The sequence below is a fragment of the Candoia aspera genome, chromosome 1, assembly GCF_035149785.1.
Source record: "Candoia aspera isolate rCanAsp1 chromosome 1, rCanAsp1.hap2, whole genome shotgun sequence".
Taxonomy (NCBI): Eukaryota; Metazoa; Chordata; class Lepidosauria; order Squamata; family Boidae; genus Candoia; species Candoia aspera.
In genome coordinates this window covers 342,177,048-342,194,612 of record NC_086153.1, presented here as the reverse complement: position 1 = coordinate 342,194,612, position 17,565 = coordinate 342,177,048, and the positions used below count along the sequence as shown (strand labels likewise).

Here is a 17,565-nt window from a genome sequence, read left to right as displayed (position 1 = left end):
TTCCCCAGAAGACTTCCAGCAGGATCCAGCCCCTCACCAGCCAATGTTGCTGAAGGTCGGAAGAATGGAGCACCCAAACTTGGGGGCGGTTTTTGCAATCTGTGCACCCCTGGTGCCTGGGAAATGGGAGAAGAGCCGTGTTAGTCTAGGCTGGCACAAAATCAGCAGGAGGCTGGTAGTGCCTTTTCCAACCCACAAATTTTATGAACAGGCAAAGCTGCCGCTCGCAAAAGCTTCTTCCTTTTAACGAAATGTTAATGAAATTTGTGAGTCGGAAAAGGAGCTACCAGATTCCTGGTGCCCTGGAAATGTTTTTCTCAGGGTTCTCAGCCAGTGGGGTTTGAAGCTTACGCTGGCTGGGCTCCTAGAAGTTGTCATCCCAACAGAGCTGCGGGGCTTTAAAGGTTAAAACCGGAACTTTAAATGATGCTGGAAACAAATAAATAGTTGAGGGAGCTGATTCTGGAGGAGGTGCAGATGACTGGAACCTTCCTCAGCCCGCACAAATCTGCTGACCCTCAGACATCTGAGACACAAAATTAGTTCGGGCACAGCGCACGGTAACATTGAGAGTTCAGGCCTATTGTACTGTTTAGCCATGAACTTACCTTCATTAATTAAGGGTTTTTAGGGGGGAGAGGAACTGGTTGTGGCAGGATTGGGTCCTCCCTTGACCCTCTCTCTCCACCCTGAGCTCTTCCAACATCACCTTTTTGCTTGCCATTAGAATCTCTGTCTACAGGAGGCTTAGAGGACGCTGCTCCAGCAAGCAGTGGGAATCACAGTGCTGCATCGAGCTAAGCAGCCAGATAGCCCTGTGTTTGCATTGGGGATAATCACGCTTTCTAGCCAGATGCCTCTTGAAGGTTGCCTCCTGTCTTATTGGTTCTTTTCCTAGCAGGGGAGCATCCTAGACATGGGGAGGGTTAAGTTCTGTTTTCATTCATTCATTCATTCATTCATTAAATTTATATCATTTTATTTCATTTATTCAGAGGACCAGTTGGCTATGAACCATTACAACTTTATTTAACAATAGCACTGTATGAACAGATCATAAAAGCGGTCTCTCTTTACAAACACCTTGGCTTAATTGAAGAATAATTATTTCAAAGGCTACCAGCTTCCTTTTTCTTTTTTCTACATCCAAAGCCTTTTTTTCTCTTTGTACAACTGTCCAGTGTCTCTCTCTCTCAACTCTCCACCTGTTCCCTTAGTTTTCTGCATGCATTCCTCAGAAGGAAGAGCCCTGTTAACTTCCACTAAACATAAGTAAAGGGTTCTACAGCATCTGATAAACTAGTATCTGACAGCCTCCTACAGTATCTGATAAACTGACATCCCAACCCAAAATGCACCTACCAGAGCCAGAAGTGACCCACTGTCATTTTCTGGTATGGCACAACAGCGCCTCCTACAGGACCTGATAAACTGAGTCCTTCTTGAGAGGCCTGACAAATGGAATTCAGCTTTTGTTTCCCCAAAACCTTTTTCCGTGCAATCCTATTGCACAAAGGTGCAAGTGATGAAACATTAAGGCTCCACCTTTACCATCAGTCCCACCAGGGTGATTAGGAAGACGGGTTTAGCTTCTAAAGGCTTTCTGACTTGTTGGCTAGACCCAAGACATCCTTTACCGGGTAAAGAAGTGGTCAGTTCCCTCCACATTCTTTCACTGATCCTCCGCATTCTATAAGGCTGAGGAAAATATTCCAGAAAAAGGGAAAAAGAACAAGGAGACCCTGCCTAACAATTTCCAAACTGCAGGCCCGGATGATCTTCTTCAGACTGTTGACTCCTGGATGGGGGGTGAAAATCATCCCAAAAGACGGCAAAGGCAAGACACATTCAGGGAACGATAGTAAGAAGAAGGAACAAGAGCAGAAAAGTGGCCCTGCCTAACCACATCCAAGCAGGAGGCCCAGGTGATCTTCAACCACAAAGAAACCTGAATCCGTGCTGACATCCAAGCTTTCATTCACGGAGGTAACTAGGAATGACTTTAGCCAGGCTGTCAGTGCTGATTGTATTTGAAGCCCTTTGTGTTTCCCTCTGTTTCCCTGCACCCATTACCCCCTTCCTCCAGAGTCTGGCTCAGGAAGAGCCATGGAGTCCTTGGTGCTCTCTGAGCCTTGTTGCTTTCTTGCAGACGTTTCATTGCCCCACCACCCAGCCCACCACAACCCAACCAATGGAAGCTATGAAAAGGATAACACGGCCGTACATCAGAAACATCTCAGAAACCACCAACAGACCGTTACAACCACATGGCATCACCGTAGCACATAAACCAGCTAAAACTCTGCAAAACATCCTTTAAGCAACCCAAACGACCCAGCAGCCCAAGAGGAAAAAACAGGAGTTATTTACAGTGCAAAGACCGTAACAGCCGCTATGTAGGACAGACAGGCAGAAGACCAGCAGAGGCATCCACGAACACCAATTAGCAATCAGAAGACACGATGAGAACTCCCTAATCTCACAGCACATGGACAGACCACACTTTCAACTGGGAAACGGCGGGCGTCCTAAACTAAGCCAAATCCAAAAACGCCAGAGAATTCCTGGAAGCCTGGCACTCAGACCAAGCAGCCATCAGCAGACACATAGAGGTAAACAACATTTACATACCATTCAAAAGCGACAGTAGAAAAGCCAAAAGACCAGGACACCGCCTTGCCAGCAATCAACACCCAGTTATGCAAAAATCAACACTAGGATTAACACCAGATGAACCATCAAACAGCACAAGACACCCTCATCAAGGAACTATCAACTCAGGCAATCAACCAAGCAGCAAACAGCCCAATCAAGGAACTCCCAGGGAGAGAACAACACCCCCACCAACACAAGCAGGGCAAGCCACGGTGTATAAACCGAGAGCAAGGCCCCCTCCCTCCTCGCACTGAAGACGTTGCCTAGCCTGGCAATGAAACGTCTGCAAGGAAACAACCAGGCTCAGAGAGCACCGAGGACTCCGCAGTTCATCCCTGAGCTGCAAATATTTGCTTCCATTGGTATCAGGAAGAGCCCTTCTCTTGCAACCTGAAGGGAGCAAGGAAGGCGACAGGCCAGGTCCGTTATCAAAGAGGCAAGGGGGAAACTGTGGCTGCGTCCAAAACCAGCAGAAGGGTTCCCAAAGCAGCTCAGGCAGACACCTCCCTAATTCACAGGAGTATGCGGGGGGGGGGGGAGTGGAGCACAGCCAGGCTTGCCGGAGCCAGCGACTGCAGCCCACCTTGATAAAGGAAGTTTCAGCGGATTTCGTGCTCCGCTCTCCCCGGAGGGAGGGGCTGACGCGACCCCTCCCGGGCTGCAGGAGCAGCCTCGCTAAGCCCCCCCATCTGGCGGGAAGACCCCCCCCAGCGCTCCCCCGAGACATCCAGGGAGGAGGGGGCGGGAACCCCCCGGCCAAGCGACCCTGGCCCCTTGGAAAGGGAGGGCTCCAACTCCCAGAATTCCCCAGCCAGCCACGGAGTTCTGGGAGCCGGACACCGCCCACCCTGAGGGGCCGCGGTTGAACGCCGCTGCTCCAGCGGGTCTGTCTTGGGAGCCCCCGCCGGTTCCGCTGATTCCCCTGCTCGCTCGGTTCCCGCTCTGCGAAAGCGACGACGCGGCTGACAGGACCCGGGCTGCCCTGCGGAGGGTCCCCCCGGCTCAGGCTCCGCCGCAGCACTGAAACGTGAGCCAAGGCTCTAGTCCTCATGCGCCCGAATACACGGCCGGCCGACCCGCCGCGCTGGGGCAGCGGAGTCTCTCGAGGTGGCCGATCCGGTTCCACGGCAGGCATCCCGGCCGAGCGGCCCGGCTGGCGGCAGCCCACCCTCGAGCGCCGCTGCCGGGCGGAGTCCCGCCCTCGTCGCTACGGAGCTCACTTCCGGCAGGCGCGGGCCGTCACTGGCTGAGGAGGACGTCAATCGCGCAGGGAGGGCGGGCGGCGGGGCTGAGGGGGCCGGGCGAAGAGCGGGATTTCTTTGCACGGGGAAATCCTGGCCTCTTCTTCTGTTGCTGATTACCTACGCTGTTAATTAAAAGGGTTCCTGGTAATAACGTAAGACGCCGGACTACAGTGATTCCCCGCGCGGGGGGAGGGGAGGCTCGGCTCGGAGGCGCCTTCCTTCCCGCCCTTGCCCCGCCCCCGGCCGCTGCTGCCCGTGGAGCACAGTGCCTAGAGCGGCAGTCCGACGTGTCTGTGAACATCCGGGCCGCCCTAGGCTCCTCTCTGTTTCTGTCAGGAGCAACAGAGCTTCCGGGCAGGCCGCTCTAGGAGGTTGGAGGGGAGGCCAACCATGGAGGCGGCCGGAGTGGCCCCCATCCGAGCCCAGTGAGTACGGGAGCCCCGGGGCTTGGGCCTACCGCTCCGGCCGGGCCGAGGCCCTTCCGGGCTCAGCCCTCCCCCTGCCCAGGCCCGTTCCCCCCTTCAGCCCCGGGACCCTCCAGCCCCCCCTTCCCCGCCCCACGCGAGTTCCCGGGGGTCGAGACCTGCAGGAGCAGGGCAGCTGCCGCCGGCCAGACCTCGGCGGGCCCTTCCCGGCGGTGGGCCTCCCGGCTGCGAATCCGTGCGGGAGGGGTGCCGCCGTGTGTGTCCCCCCCGCCACGGACCGCACGAATGAGCCGGGGAGGCCCGCCGGGGCTGACGGACCCCCGGAACCGCCTGAAACGCCGGACGGGGCGACGTGATAAACCAGACACCCCGGGAGCCGCTGGGTCCTCTTCCGGGGATCTTTCCTTGCCGGATTCCTCCCAATCTCCAAATGAAGTAGATCTCTTGAGGAAGAAACCTTGCTGGAAGTTTTGTTTGCCCCGTCACAGGAGACGCAGATACAAAATAAACGAGACTAGTTTTATCAAGCAGGGTAAAATGAAACACGCGAGCGACAAGCGAAAGACAGTAGTTCACACAATTATCTCAGCTGTGTGCTGGGCTTAATCTCACTTTAGGGCCCAGAGTCACAATCTGCCAGTGGAGGCCGTACAATATAAATTACTGTGACTAAATGTTTGTTTATTTAACACAGTTCAGAGGCTGCCTGACTTCAGACCACTGTGTAGCTTACACTCTAGAAAGCACAGTCGTGTAAAGGAAAGCCGATGACTCTACACTGTTTTGTTCCAAGTAACTGCCAACAGAAATGACTGACTTGCATGGTTTAGGTCACATGCAAACCTTAAAAAAAACCTTGAGAAATCCCTGCTCAGTTAATAGATTTGGGGGGGAAATGGGATATAATTCTAGAAAATATACTCACATTGTTTGGCAAAAGACGTTTCTGAAAATCCCAAGTTAACAAATGCAGCCTGACAATCGTAGTTGCCTCTAGACTGAAATGCCCTTCCTGTTTTGACCCCCTGAAGCAGCACCTGCAGGTGAGTTGGGATGAAATTTAACTTGAAGTCTTTCTCCTTTGAGATACCGCTCTACGAAAGAGGAATTTCACACCTATCTTGACAAGGAAGAAAAGCCGAGAAGTGACCCAGATGGGGCCGAGAACCATCTCAGCGCAGAGCTGGATGAGCCCCCTGCCAAGCTACAGAAGTTGGAAATTGAGGGGTGTGAAGAAGAGAAGCCCCCAGAAGCTGCCCGTGGAAGCACAAAAGAGCCTCAAGGACGGAAGAGGCTTCGAGGGCAGAACAAGAACCGTCCCTGCATGAAGCCAACTCACTACGATAAGGACCGCTTGTGTCCCTCGGTGGTTCAGGTAAACTGTGTGTGATAAAGGCATGGAGATGAATCCACTTGCCCAGGCTTGAAAGTGCATTTCTGCTACCAGGTTGGCCCTTGTGTTCCTTGGATGGCTTTAAGACAGACAAAGCAACTCTTCGTTTTAATAGCTGTGTACCACATTCTGTATCGTCACGGCATGTCTCTTGGTACTAGTTTCTGGGAGCAAAAATGGCAGAGGAACACTCTCATTGATGGCACCCCTTTGGGCAATAATGACAGCGGGCCAGATAAGACCGATCTAGACGGGCAACTCTGTTCCTAGCTCTCTGTTGCTGCCTCCCTCAGACACTTCCTGGAGAGGAGATGGCACAGAGAATGCGACGCAGGTGCTCTCCTGTTCCCTGCATGGCGTGAAGAAGCATCCGCAGATGGCTTGAGCCTTACCATTGCTCAGGAAGGCAGGGGTTAGTTGAATGCTAAGGAATGTGAGACGGCCATTTCTCTCTACGCAAGAGTTCCATCCAACACAACCAAGCTGAGGCTTTTCCCACCTCTGTTGTTACACCAGCTGCATTTGCTGGCACGGCTTTCTGAGGCTGGCAGTGCCCTCCTCACTTCTCCTTTCCCCCTAGCCCATGCTGGCTGGGGAATTCTGGGAGTTGAAGCCCACCCATCTTAAAGTGGCCAAGTTTGAAAAACCCTGCCCCAATCTATTTGAATTTCTCCATCTTTAGCTTGAGCCTAAATCGCAGGCAATGCCAGGAGGCAGGTGCACTTCAGTAAAAATATGGGAGGCAGAAATGGGAGCTGGCCCACTCCTGAGTGTCTGCTGTACTACGGTGGAGTGAAGGGTCACTGTGCACAACCAGCCTCCCTGTTGTCAAGCTGAAGTGGCACCGGGCTAGCGTAAGCAAAACCATCACGACTGAAGGCTCACTGAAACCTGCTTCACAATGATTTTGGTTTCCCCCGTCTTGGGCAACCAGGGGAGGAAATATCTGATTGTTCCAAAGGCTGGATGGTTGTAGCAAAATCTTGAAACAGAAGGCCCGATGTTAGAGAGATGGCTTGGTACTTTGGCGGGGGGAGGGGGCGTTGAGGAGGCCATTCCAGGCACGAGAGGTAGCAAAGAGAAGGGAGCTAAGTCACAAAGCTATCAGGGAACGAAGAGTGGAGGGAGGACAGGTGGACAGTCAGTGGGGCTGTAAAGGTGAGAAGGAGGTCGGGCGGTGGACGGGAAGCAGCACTTGCCGTGGAATCAAATTGAAGGTCATCCGTACGAAGAAAAAAAAATTTGGTTAGAAAACTAGTTTCTGCCCGTTTCCCCCGTCACAGCACTATCTTTCTCTTGCTAAAGGAACGTACGGAAAAATGCTTCTATGGCTCCAAGTGCCGTTTCCTGCACGACCTGAAGGAATACATGGCCACGAAGCCCCCCGACCTTGGGGAGCACTGCCTGCTCTTCGAGACATTTGGCAGGTGCACTTACGGGGCTACCTGCAGATTCGCTGGAGCTCACTTGGGAGAGGACTACAAGAATGTGGTGAATGCCGGCCTGCTGAAGCAGTGGGAAGGGAAGCTGGTGGTGAGGAACAGCCTCAGCAAAGACATCCAGCAGCAGCTGCGCAAGAAGAAAATGTCCTTCGCCAAATCCAGCGAGTACCTCCGTTCCCTGGGCAAGCCCCCCCATGCAAGAGGGCCTGGGAGCCAAGCTGCCGTGGCAGCTGCGGGGGTCTCGGGCTGTTCTGCCTCTGAAGAAACAGAGGATCCCGGAACTGCCAGGCTGGAGGCACCGCACAATTCCAGTGCATCCGAAAGAGACGATTCTGCTTTGGAAACCTTGGAGAGGCCAAGTCCCCCAGCAGGAGCCACTCTGAAGACAGCAGGTGCCGTGACGGATGAAGACACCGTGAGACTGAGGCCGTCTGAGAAACCAAAGGTAAGCTGTGAGTTAAGCTGAAAGCAGGAGAGTTGTCTCAGGTGTTCCTGAATTAAGCTTGAATTTGCACTGAGAGATGAAAGAAATGGACCAGCACGGAGCCAGACTCTCTCCAACTGTTACCCCTTCCTCTGGCTGGCATCTCCTTTCAGGCAGAGGAGAGACCTTCCTGAGGTATGCTGTCCAGGGGCTGCTGTCAGGAACCAGGCCAAGAACCACGCTGAGCCGCTGTTCCAACTCTAGTCCTTTATTGTTCTCGCCCTACAGACAGAATCTTGCCAGACTAAGGCTTTTCAACTAACCCGAGGGAAGTAACCCAGAAGGGCTTTAGGGCGGAGCTCCCTCAGACCTCTTAACCTTCCCAGCAACAGACTCCAGGCTGCGAAACCTCTTACCAGTCTGGGATGCGTTCTCCCCCTGGGAACCAGCGGCAGCACCAGAACCCTCCACGGTTGCTGACTTTTGTAGGGTCGAAAACACACACACCCCCGCCCAGTAACAAATGGCACAGTTCTTGCCTGCTAGGCTTTGTTGAGCAGGAACCAAACTCCCCATAAGGTGCCTGATCCTCACGTTCCTCTCTTCCCTTCCTGTGTTTCTCTTCCAGCTAGATCTCTGCGGCAAGCTCTATCTGGCCCCTCTGACAACGGTATGGAGACTTATTTATTTTATTTATTAAGCAAATCTGTATAGCTGCCCATCTCAACAAAAGCGACTCTGGGTGGCACGCAACAAAGAGATGTACTTCTAGTCAAAGCGTGCAGTTTACTAATGCAGCCAGGAAGCTCAGGATGTGAACTCAGGTTGACAAAGGGGTGTGGAAGCCAGATGAAAGGACTGAGGAGGAGAGAGAACAGCCAGGCCAGTGTTTCTCAGCCTTGGCAACTTTAAGACGTGTGGACTTCAACTCCCAAGAGTTCCCCAGCCAGCCAGCGTGTTCCTGTTCCTAAATTTTAGGACTTTTCCTTGGGCTTCTCGGGGGCAAGAGACCAGGTGTCTCCACTGTTGTGCAAATTCTTAGCATCATCAGGTATTCTTATTAATTCAAGAGTATGCTAAGAAGGTATCTAATAATTTAATCCTCCCTCCCTTCTAAGAACACCCAAACCCTGAAAGAGAAACAAACCACGTCTTAAAAGGGATAGTTCCTCCCCCCCACCATTTTTTTAAACTTTACACTTATTTCTGTTGTGTTTTAAAATTATGTCACCTTAGCAACAAGAGAGTCATTTCTTTGCTGGTCAAATAGACAGGCCAAACTACTGAGCAACTTGAATGAATTCATACTTAGATGTTTTGTCCCAACGAGCACAATGACCCTTTGAGTCTTTTAGAGCAAGGGCCCCCAACTCAAATTGTCTTGAGGGCTACATGAGGACTAGTGCCTTAGCTGCCCAGCCAAGACTTCATGCACCAATACAAAGTTCTGAAGTGAGTAAAATATGAAGCAAATGAGGAATAACGTAGTATGTCATTCAACACAAAGGTATTAAATAGAAAATTTTCCTGCAAAACAGCTACCATTTCCCTTTGGCCACTTGGGCTGGGTTGATGGCTGTGCAGGAACAGTCAGGGTTATTGATGGTGAAGCTGGGCATGTGGGGGATGGCAGTGCATGGACCATGAGGCTGCTGGCTCCGCGGAAGCATCCCTGGGAGCCGTGTGATAATGCAGAATTAGCACTGTGGCATTTCCTGATATGCCCTTCTCAGGTAGGGCAGACCAGGGCCTGCTTCTGCTGTCCCAGCTCCAGGCTCAGAAGTGCAATGGTCAAGCAGCCACTGGTGCCACCCTTCTCTCCCTAAAGCTATGGCAAGGTGCAGCTGCGGTGGTGTTGGGGTGCCAGCCCCAGCCATTACCTTAACTGCGATGGCTCCGAGCTATACCAAGCAAGGGGAGGGCTGCCTGCCGCCCCCAGGAAGTGGCATCAGAACATCTGCTGGTAGACAAGGAAGACCAAAATGGGACATGAGAAAGTTGCCAAAAGTGAAAGAAAAATGTCAGGGGTGGGGGCCGGACCGCTGCTCGCTCAGGAGCGGTCGCTCCTGCAAGCATCGTTTCTAAACGCGAGCCCAGCCTGGCTTGCTGAGAAGCGTGTGCCAGAAACTGCACAGGCAGTCTTAACCTCCTTCCTCCCTCTCGTGGGGATTTCAGTGTGGCAACCTTCCATTCCGGAGAATATGCAAAGGCTACGGGGCAGACGTCACCTGTGGAGAGATGGCAGTGTGCACCAACCTCCTTCAGGGACAGTCCTCGGAATGGGCCTTGCTGAAGCGGCACAACACTGAGGATCTCTTTGGTGTCCAGGTAGCTTCCTGGGCAGAATGGGAACAGGGCCTGGGGGCCTGAGAGCGCGTTGGGTCAGGTTGAGCTTGAACTGTGAAGCTCAACCTCCTTCCTGCAGCAAACATCTTATCCTGAAACCATACAAAGGGGGAGCAGCAAAAATGGTGGCCTCCCCTGGAGTGGGGCTCACTGGTGCCTTTCTGACTTTTGGCATCTCCTCCTCTTGCAGCTGGAAGGAGCATTTCCAGACACCATGACCAAATGTGCTGAGCTTCTGAACCGAACCATTGAGGTGGATTTTGTCGATATCAACGTAGGCTGCCCAATTGACCTCGTCTATAACAAGGTAACCAGCAGCTCCTGGCCGATGCGCAGCTTAATTGTATTGGGTAGATGGACAGGGAGAAAGGTTAGCCCCTGCTCCAGCTCAGAAAGAAGTCCAGGGAAAGAAGGCCCAGGGATACACATCAAAGAATATTAGTCTGTTTTCAAACATGTTTCTCCATCTCTGACCTGCTCAGAAAATAGGTAGAATGAAATCAATAAAGAGGAGCCACACAAAAATGAAGCATCTGTGGTCCCACGTACTGTATGTTGGGGTTGCCACAGTGGATAATCCTTTTAAGCCACAGGCACACTCTGTAGCTTGAAACCAGGCTCTGAGAAGTCTTATAAAATGGCTGCCATGGGAAAGGGCGCACCCATTTTCAAAATGGCTGCCCCACAGACATAGCCAGTCTGTGCAAACTGGTAGAGAAACTGGTAGGTTTTTCTCTACACCTCTTCCAGTCCCCCAGGACGCTCTCTGCCAGCCCAGCCTTCCCTTCTTGAGACGTGCCTCCGGTGCCTGACGTGGCTGGAGAGGTGTTCCTGGAGGCCAGTGTGATGCTGGGGGCTGGTGCTTTGCTTGGGATCCCGTGGGCTCTGGGCCCTTGGGAGCGAATTTCGTGCGGCAGGGTCTTTTATCCTGAGAGTCCAAGGCGCCATCTGCCATTTGTTGGTCACCGGAGACATTGGTTAAAAAGCTGCTAGAGCCACAGAGCGAGTGGCAGGATCAAGGCCGGATGGACTTGGCAATTTCAGGTTTGCAAATCCTTCTGCTCTGGGAAGGTCTCGGATGGATGTAAGCTGTTGGCAAACAACAAAGGGAGGCACCTGTTTCTCCAGGTAACAGTTAGAAGAATGAGCTGAGTTTTCAACTCCCAAGGTGCCAGTTTGTTGCTGACCCGCAACTTCCCTCTCGATGCCATGCTTGGCATGAGTTTTCCCAAGTCCTACTCGGAGCCTTCTCTTCACCAGCCTTACTCCTGGCTCCGCACAGGAACAGATGCAGCGATGCACCCCTAGAAGCCTCGTTGGCTCTCCTGGGGAGGGGGGCCCGCGGTGCTCTAAAGGTGCAAACTGCCTGCACCCTGTTTTTAAGCCCAAGGGGAAGCGCAATACGAGGACCAGTTTCGCGAGCTGAAATCAGAACCCTGGCTGCGTTTCCTGCTCCTGATGCGTATAATCCCTTTGCACATACTTCACCCTCTTCTCCTTTCCCTTGCCAGGGTGGTGGATGTGCTCTGATGACCCGCACCAATAAGTTTGAGCAGATAGTCCGAGGCATGAATTCCGTGAGTGAGTGGCCGCCTCCCAGCTGATTCCTACCCGTGTTGGATTTCACATTCTCTTCGCTTCCCAAGGCGTCTTTTTCCCTTTTGCTGGGCCACATTTTAGTGAATACGTACAGAACTTGTGAGAGAGTCAGTGGCGTGGCAGACCTAGCCGTCTCCCGTCTAGCCTCTGAGCTTCCCCAGAAGGCTTGACTAGCCGGGCTCTTTGGCTTGAACCAGCGCAACTCCTCCACATCTCCTCGTGATCCTGCTGTCTGTTTCGAGCGCAGGCAGTTGGTCCTTGGCTCCCTGCCTTGTTAAAAGTCCTCCGGTCGGAGGAGATGGGTGGTGACAAATTTGACAAATAAATCAATAACAGCAAATTCAGGAAAGCAAATTCTATCAAGCATGGAATTCCCAAACCAAGCGCCTGGCTCATTTCTCTCTCTCGTTCTCTGTCCCAGGTCTTGGACGTTCCCCTGACGGTGAAGATCAGGACGGGCGTGCAAGAGAAAACAAACCTGGCTCACAAAATAATCCCCAGCCTCCGGGAGTGGGGAGCCTCTTTGGTCACGGTACGGGAAGCTCTGCTTTTCCGGGTCCGGTTGGGAGGGAGGCCCGGTCACTTCGGCTGGCAGGCCCGAGCGTTGATTCTTCCTCGGCTGTTCCCGGTCAGGGGGAGGCGAAAGAGAAACGGAGCAGCTGCATTTGGGAAAACAAATTTTTTCCAAGTGTTTTCTGCACTTGGGAAAACACCCTCAGAGCAGGCCTCTTCCCGGGGTTTCTCCAGCACAAGATTCAGAGAGAGGGGGGAAGAGCTCCCTCCGGCGTTGCTGCTTTCGTTTAGAGTGGGAGCGGACCTGGGCGTGACCGTGCTTATTTCATAAACGCCAGCTGTGCCTGTTTTTGACCTCACTAGCTTCATGGCCGGTCGAGAGAGCAGAGGTACACAAAGGTGGCAGACTGGGAGTACGTAGCAGAGTGTGCCAAAGTTGCCAGCCCGATGCCTCTTTTCGGTAGGTGGCCTCTGTTCGGCTCTTCCCCATCGCTGTGCTGATTTCCATCTCTTGTGGCCTCTGAGCTTTTACGCGCCTTCAGCCATCACAGGCTGGCAAAACGTGCCCGGTTTTGAGCGTGGCTTTGGTTGCGCCTCCTGCATTTCTTTCCCTCCCCGTCAAGACCCCTTTTCCCCCTGCTTTTGTTCCCACCTCAGAACGTGCCTCTTCCAGAGGGGTGCCATAGTTCTGCCTGTCTGTTGCCTCTCCCTTGCCACTTCAGGGTCCATCAAGCAGAGCGTGGCACATTCTCAGTCCCAGGGTTTTCCCATTGCCAGAGGGTTAGATGGCTTTACGGAGGGATGAAGCCCAGTCCGAGTGGAAGTGACAGCAGAGGAGGGAAAACCTAGCAGCGATACTTGCATTGAATCCTCCTTTCTGTGCGACAAGACTCGGTGTATTCAAGCCCATCAGCGGTGAGCAATTAAGTTAGCTTGTACAAGTAGTCCCTGGAGTATGACCATTCATTTAGTGACCATTTGAAGTTAACATTGCTGCGTGCCTGTGGTCACATAATCAAAATTCAGGCGCTTGGCAACGGGCATGTGTTTCCAACAGTTGCAGTGTCCTGGGGTCGCACAATCACCATTTAAGACCTTCCCAGCCAGCTTCCAACAAGCAAAGTCAATGGGGGAAGCTGGATTCGCTTAATGACCAAGTGATTCACTTAATGGCTGTGGCGCAAAAGGTCATAAAATCAGCTGTGACTCACTTAATGGATGCCTCACTCAGTGACAGAAGTTCCAGTCCCAATTGTGGTGGTAAGTTGAGGACTATCTGTAGATGGATGAAAGAGTGACCGGAGGCCAAGTCCTTTCTTCCTTGCTGCTTGTTTGCCTATTACTGCTTGCTTTTGAGAGTCCGTTGGAGATTTTCCTTGTTGACTAGAATGAATGAATGCTCTTTGGGTTTGAGAGTTACAGTTTGCTTTTATGTCTGTTGATCGCTGGCAACCCATCCAGGGACTCTATAGGTCAGAGCCACCATCCTATGGGAGGCTGGCCAAGGCAGTAACACTCTGCCCTCTCTCTCATAAGTTGTGCGCAAGTATAGGTAGTCCTCATTTAACAACCATTTGTTTAGTGGCAGTTCAGACTTATGACTGTGCTGGGAAAAATGACTTACAACCAGTACTCATGCTTACAACCGTCACAACCAGTTCGCATTTATGACCATTGCAGCATCCTGTGGTCACAAGATCGCTATTTTCAACCTTCCCAGCCAGCTTCTGGCAAGCAAAATCAATGGGGAACCATGTGATTTGCTTAACGACCACATGGTTCACTTAACCCTGTGGTGATTCATTTAACGGCCACTGCAAAAAAGGTTGTAAAATCAGGTCAGATTCACTTAATGACTGCTTTGCTTAGCAACTGAAATTCCAGCTCCCAATTGTGGTTGTTAAGCAAGGACTACCTGTAGGTGCAGGCAAGGGGAAGGACTAGACTATTTTAGAGAGGGGAGGCGCCAACATTCAAGATTCAAAGTATGGCATGGGGACAGTGGCAGTCAGAAAAAGGAGAAGCAAGCAGTGAGCAACCTGTAGCAGGTAGGAGGACCAAAGATGTTTGTAGCACAGACTGAGTTTGTGAGCATCCCAGACACTGAGTCAAGGAAGCAGATCTGGGGGGCCACGGAGAACAAGATGCTCAGTGGCTACAGCTCTATCCCAAGAGGGGATGAAGCTGGGAGAAGGGGGCAGCAGAAGAAAAGGGTCCTCGCCTCCTCTCTGGCAGCTTTCCAATTAGGCTAACAGCCGGAGGCCAGGGCGGCACTGGATAAGGATGTGGAGCACCAGAGCTGATGGCTCCCCAAATCCCAGAAGGAACCGGCTGTGGGAGTCGAGAGGGGGAGGCGAGACAGAGTGCTGCTTTAGGGCGTGGAAGGGATCGTTCTGGTAGGATGGCTCAGGACCTCCATGTAAATGACAAGGAATAGACTACAGTGGGTGAATCAGGATTAATTCAAGCTAACCAGAAAATGCGTGGGCAAACAATAGAACAAACTGGCAGGCTAAGGATGTGAACTAACGGTAGGATGCTGAAGAGGCAGTCAACAGAATTGATTAGAGCTTTTGCCAGATAAAGAGGCAGGAAGAATCCAGAAGGAAAAATAACACTGAACGGATTCCGCGCTGCTCAGAGCGAGATCGGGGGGCAAGGGATCGAGGGCAGAGAACTCAGCGGTGCACGCTGCTTGGCGTTCACAGTGGCAGTTGCCCTTCTTCCTGAGGCTGTTTCCCCCACAGACCCCCCGACAGCCCGAGCCAGCACTGGCCTCTGTGACGGCAGGCCTCTGGGCAGAGTCCGCCTTGCATCCAGCCAGCTGCCTGCACTAAGAGATTGCAGGGGACGGGCGTGCATAAAGGGCAGGATTTTGTGCCGGCCTTCGTTTCAGTTCATTCTGTTTTCTTTTTTCCAAATCAAAGTATAACTTGGACTTGAGACAGACGAAGCCATCGCTGCTGATGACATTTAGAGGGGCAACTGGTCACGTTTCCCATTCTCTTTGTTTGTGGAAACGGAAGTGCCTTCACTTTTTTCCCTTCAACCTTCTGTGTATGTTTTTGCTTTTGGCACAGGAAACGGTGATATTTTTTCTTTCGAAGATGCTAACCGGGCCATGCAGAGTGGCGTTTCAGGGATCATGATTGCCCGGTAGGTAGCTTCTTTTTTCTTCTTCCATAACAAAAAAGGAGCTGTCATGAGTACTGACGGTGAGCAGGAGGGGGGGCCCATCCAGGGGGAAAAGCTCATGCGCGGTTTAGAGGCTTTGAACCTCCCTTCGAAGAAACCCAGAGCAGACCCGCCTTGAGTTTTGGGGTATATCTGTCTGGGTTTCCCATGGCCTTTCAGTTTGGCAGGATTTTCTGTCTAGTAGAGTAGAACAATAAATCACTAGAGACTCAAGCTACCATCTCAGCATGGTTCTTCACTCTAAGATAGGACAAAACCTGCCATTCCTAACGGAGCTGGAGAAAGATTCCCTTGTTTCCATCCAGAAGGTAACAGGTCCCTCTCTCCACTCCTAGGCATGCATCACATGGGGCTGGGAAAGACACTTGTCTGCAGCCCCTGAAGGAATGCTACTGGCCCACATGGAGTTTATTTATCAAATTTTATCACCTCCCATCCCGCCCCCCAAAGGAGTTCCTCTGAATAATGAATCTCTTCGTTCAAAATTGTAAGAACCAGAGTCTTTGTACAGCCCCCACCCACCACCCCCCGTTGGGAAGCCTGGCAAGTGGCTGCTGTTCTGCTGTGGTGGTACTGAGTTAATGAACCAAGGCTCGATTCCATAGAAAGGAGCTCCCTACCCTGGTTCTCCATCATACTTAAAACTTCGAGACGGCACATTTTCGAAGCACTCCACAACTTTTGTACATTGTCACAGCGGTTCTTCTCGGTCACAGGGGAGCGCTCATCAAACCTTGGATCTTCACCGAAATCAAAGAACAGCGGCACTGGGACATCTCTTCCACCGAGAGGCTCAACATCCTCAAGGACTACACAAACTACGGTCTGGAACACTGGGGCTCGGACACGCAGGGGGTGGAGAAAACCAGGAAGTTCTTGCTGGAGTGGCTGTCCTTTCTGTGCAGGTAGCAACTGTTCCCCTGTGGCTCCCTCTGAGTCCGTCATGTTCTGCCGCATGATCCTGGCAGGCCTGGAGAAGTTGTGCAGGACAGCCCTTCGCGTGAGAAAACTGGGGCATGACTGGAATTAGCTAGTAGGGATGTCAGCTTTCTAGGCGCTGGCTGGTGGGAACAGCAGCAAGAGAGCTGCTGACAGCGGACAGTGTAGCTCTCTGCCCAGAAATCCTGGGTTACGTAAGTTCATAGAGCTTTGTATTCTGTTTCTGCTAGATGGGGCATGCCATAGAATCTCTGTTCTGTTGCCGCTTCGATTGCTTTTTGAGATACGGACCTGTGCATTGTAAAAGCCTGTTTTGTCAAACTGGGGACCTCAGACCTTCTTTTTGATGACACATGAGATTTGCAGAGAGAGCAGACTAAACCACTGTGTCTGTGTTTACCATCACAGCGTCATTGTCGTCATGCATGACCAAACTAATCTGCGCTACGGCTGTTTCCTCTTCTCTTTTTTGGCCTCGCTCAGGTACATTCCCGTTGGCTTACTGGAGCGTCTGCCGCAGCGAATCAACGAAAGGCCCCCGTACTACGTGGGCCGAGACTACTTGGAGACCTTAATGGCGAGCCAAAATGTGGACGACTGGATTAAGATCAGGTAAAAGGGCTCGGCCGCGTCCCGCCTGGCAGGCCTTCGAAGCCCTGCACCCTCAACAGCCTGCCCTTCTCTCCTCTCCTCTTCTTTCTCCAGCGAGATGCTGCTGGGCCGCGTCCCTGCCGAGTTCTCCTTCCTGCCAAAACACAAGGCGAATTCTTACAAGTAGGGTCCCGGAGGCCAGAGGAAGCGCCGGCATACGTCTCCTGCTGCCTTTCTGTTGAATCATTAAAAAAAAATCCCGTTTTCCACTTGGCTGCTGGTTATGGTCATTGCTTCCCCCACTTTGCCCCTGGGTGCGTGCCTGTGTGTGTGTGCGTGTGTGTAGGTTCGCTCGCTGCCCTGCCCGCCCCCCCAAGCCCTGCTGCCATGCCTGGCCCGTTGCTGGGGAGCCCCCCGTCCCGTCAGCAGAGCCCAGAACCAGGGCCACCCCCGAGGTGCCCCTTTCCTGTTGCCCAGGAAATTCCCCGACGGGGGGGCGGGGAGCCCATCCCCCCAATGGGGGTCCCGCTCTCGGGCGAGCGGGCTTCGCCCCATCTCTGCCCGTCGGCGCGGCTTCTCCCTGCAGCCCAGGTTGGGCCCCCCTTGGAGGGTGCGAGCCTGCGACAAGCTCCTGGGCCGCCCACAGAGCCGCGACCGGAGGCACCTCGATGAGGACTAGCCGCTCTCCGCCGGCTCCCTCCCTCGTTCTCTCAGGGCTCCGCCGTCGCCGTGGCAACGCGCCCCCTCCCGCGCCCATTGGCCCGCCGGCGGCAGCCGTTATTCCCGCCCTCTCCGCCGC

At 52.9% G+C, this 17,565-nt stretch overlaps 1 protein-coding gene across 1 annotated transcript; it reads left to right on the top strand.

The window, feature by feature from the left end:
* Positions 1 to 4,246: 4,246 nt before the first annotated feature.
* On the top strand, positions 4,247 to 17,031 carry DUS3L (dihydrouridine synthase 3 like). The gene is made up of 13 exons (XM_063290989.1): positions 4,247 to 4,324; positions 5,411 to 5,699; positions 7,023 to 7,604; positions 8,212 to 8,253; positions 9,759 to 9,911; positions 10,120 to 10,236; positions 11,441 to 11,506; positions 11,950 to 12,060; positions 12,405 to 12,501; positions 15,122 to 15,197; positions 15,953 to 16,141; positions 16,659 to 16,787; positions 16,881 to 17,031. Exons 1-13 carry the CDS (start codon positions 4,290 to 4,292, stop codon positions 16,951 to 16,953), a joined length of 1,959 nt encoding a protein of 652 aa, XP_063147059.1. The 5' UTR covers positions 4,247 to 4,289; the 3' UTR covers positions 16,954 to 17,031.
* The last annotated feature ends 534 nt before the right edge of the window (positions 17,032 to 17,565 follow it).

Coding starts and splice junctions, on each gene's coding strand:
- DUS3L (XM_063290989.1), top strand. CDS start 4,290: ATGGAGGCGGCCGGAGTGGCCCCCATCCGAGCCCA. Junction 11,507..11,949: donor TAGTCCGAGGCATGAATTCC/GTGAGTGAGTGG, acceptor TCTCTGTCCCAG/GTCTTGGACGTTCCCCTGAC. Junction 16,142..16,658: donor TGGCTGTCCTTTCTGTGCAG/GTAGCAACTGTT, acceptor GGCCTCGCTCAG/GTACATTCCCGTTGGCTTAC.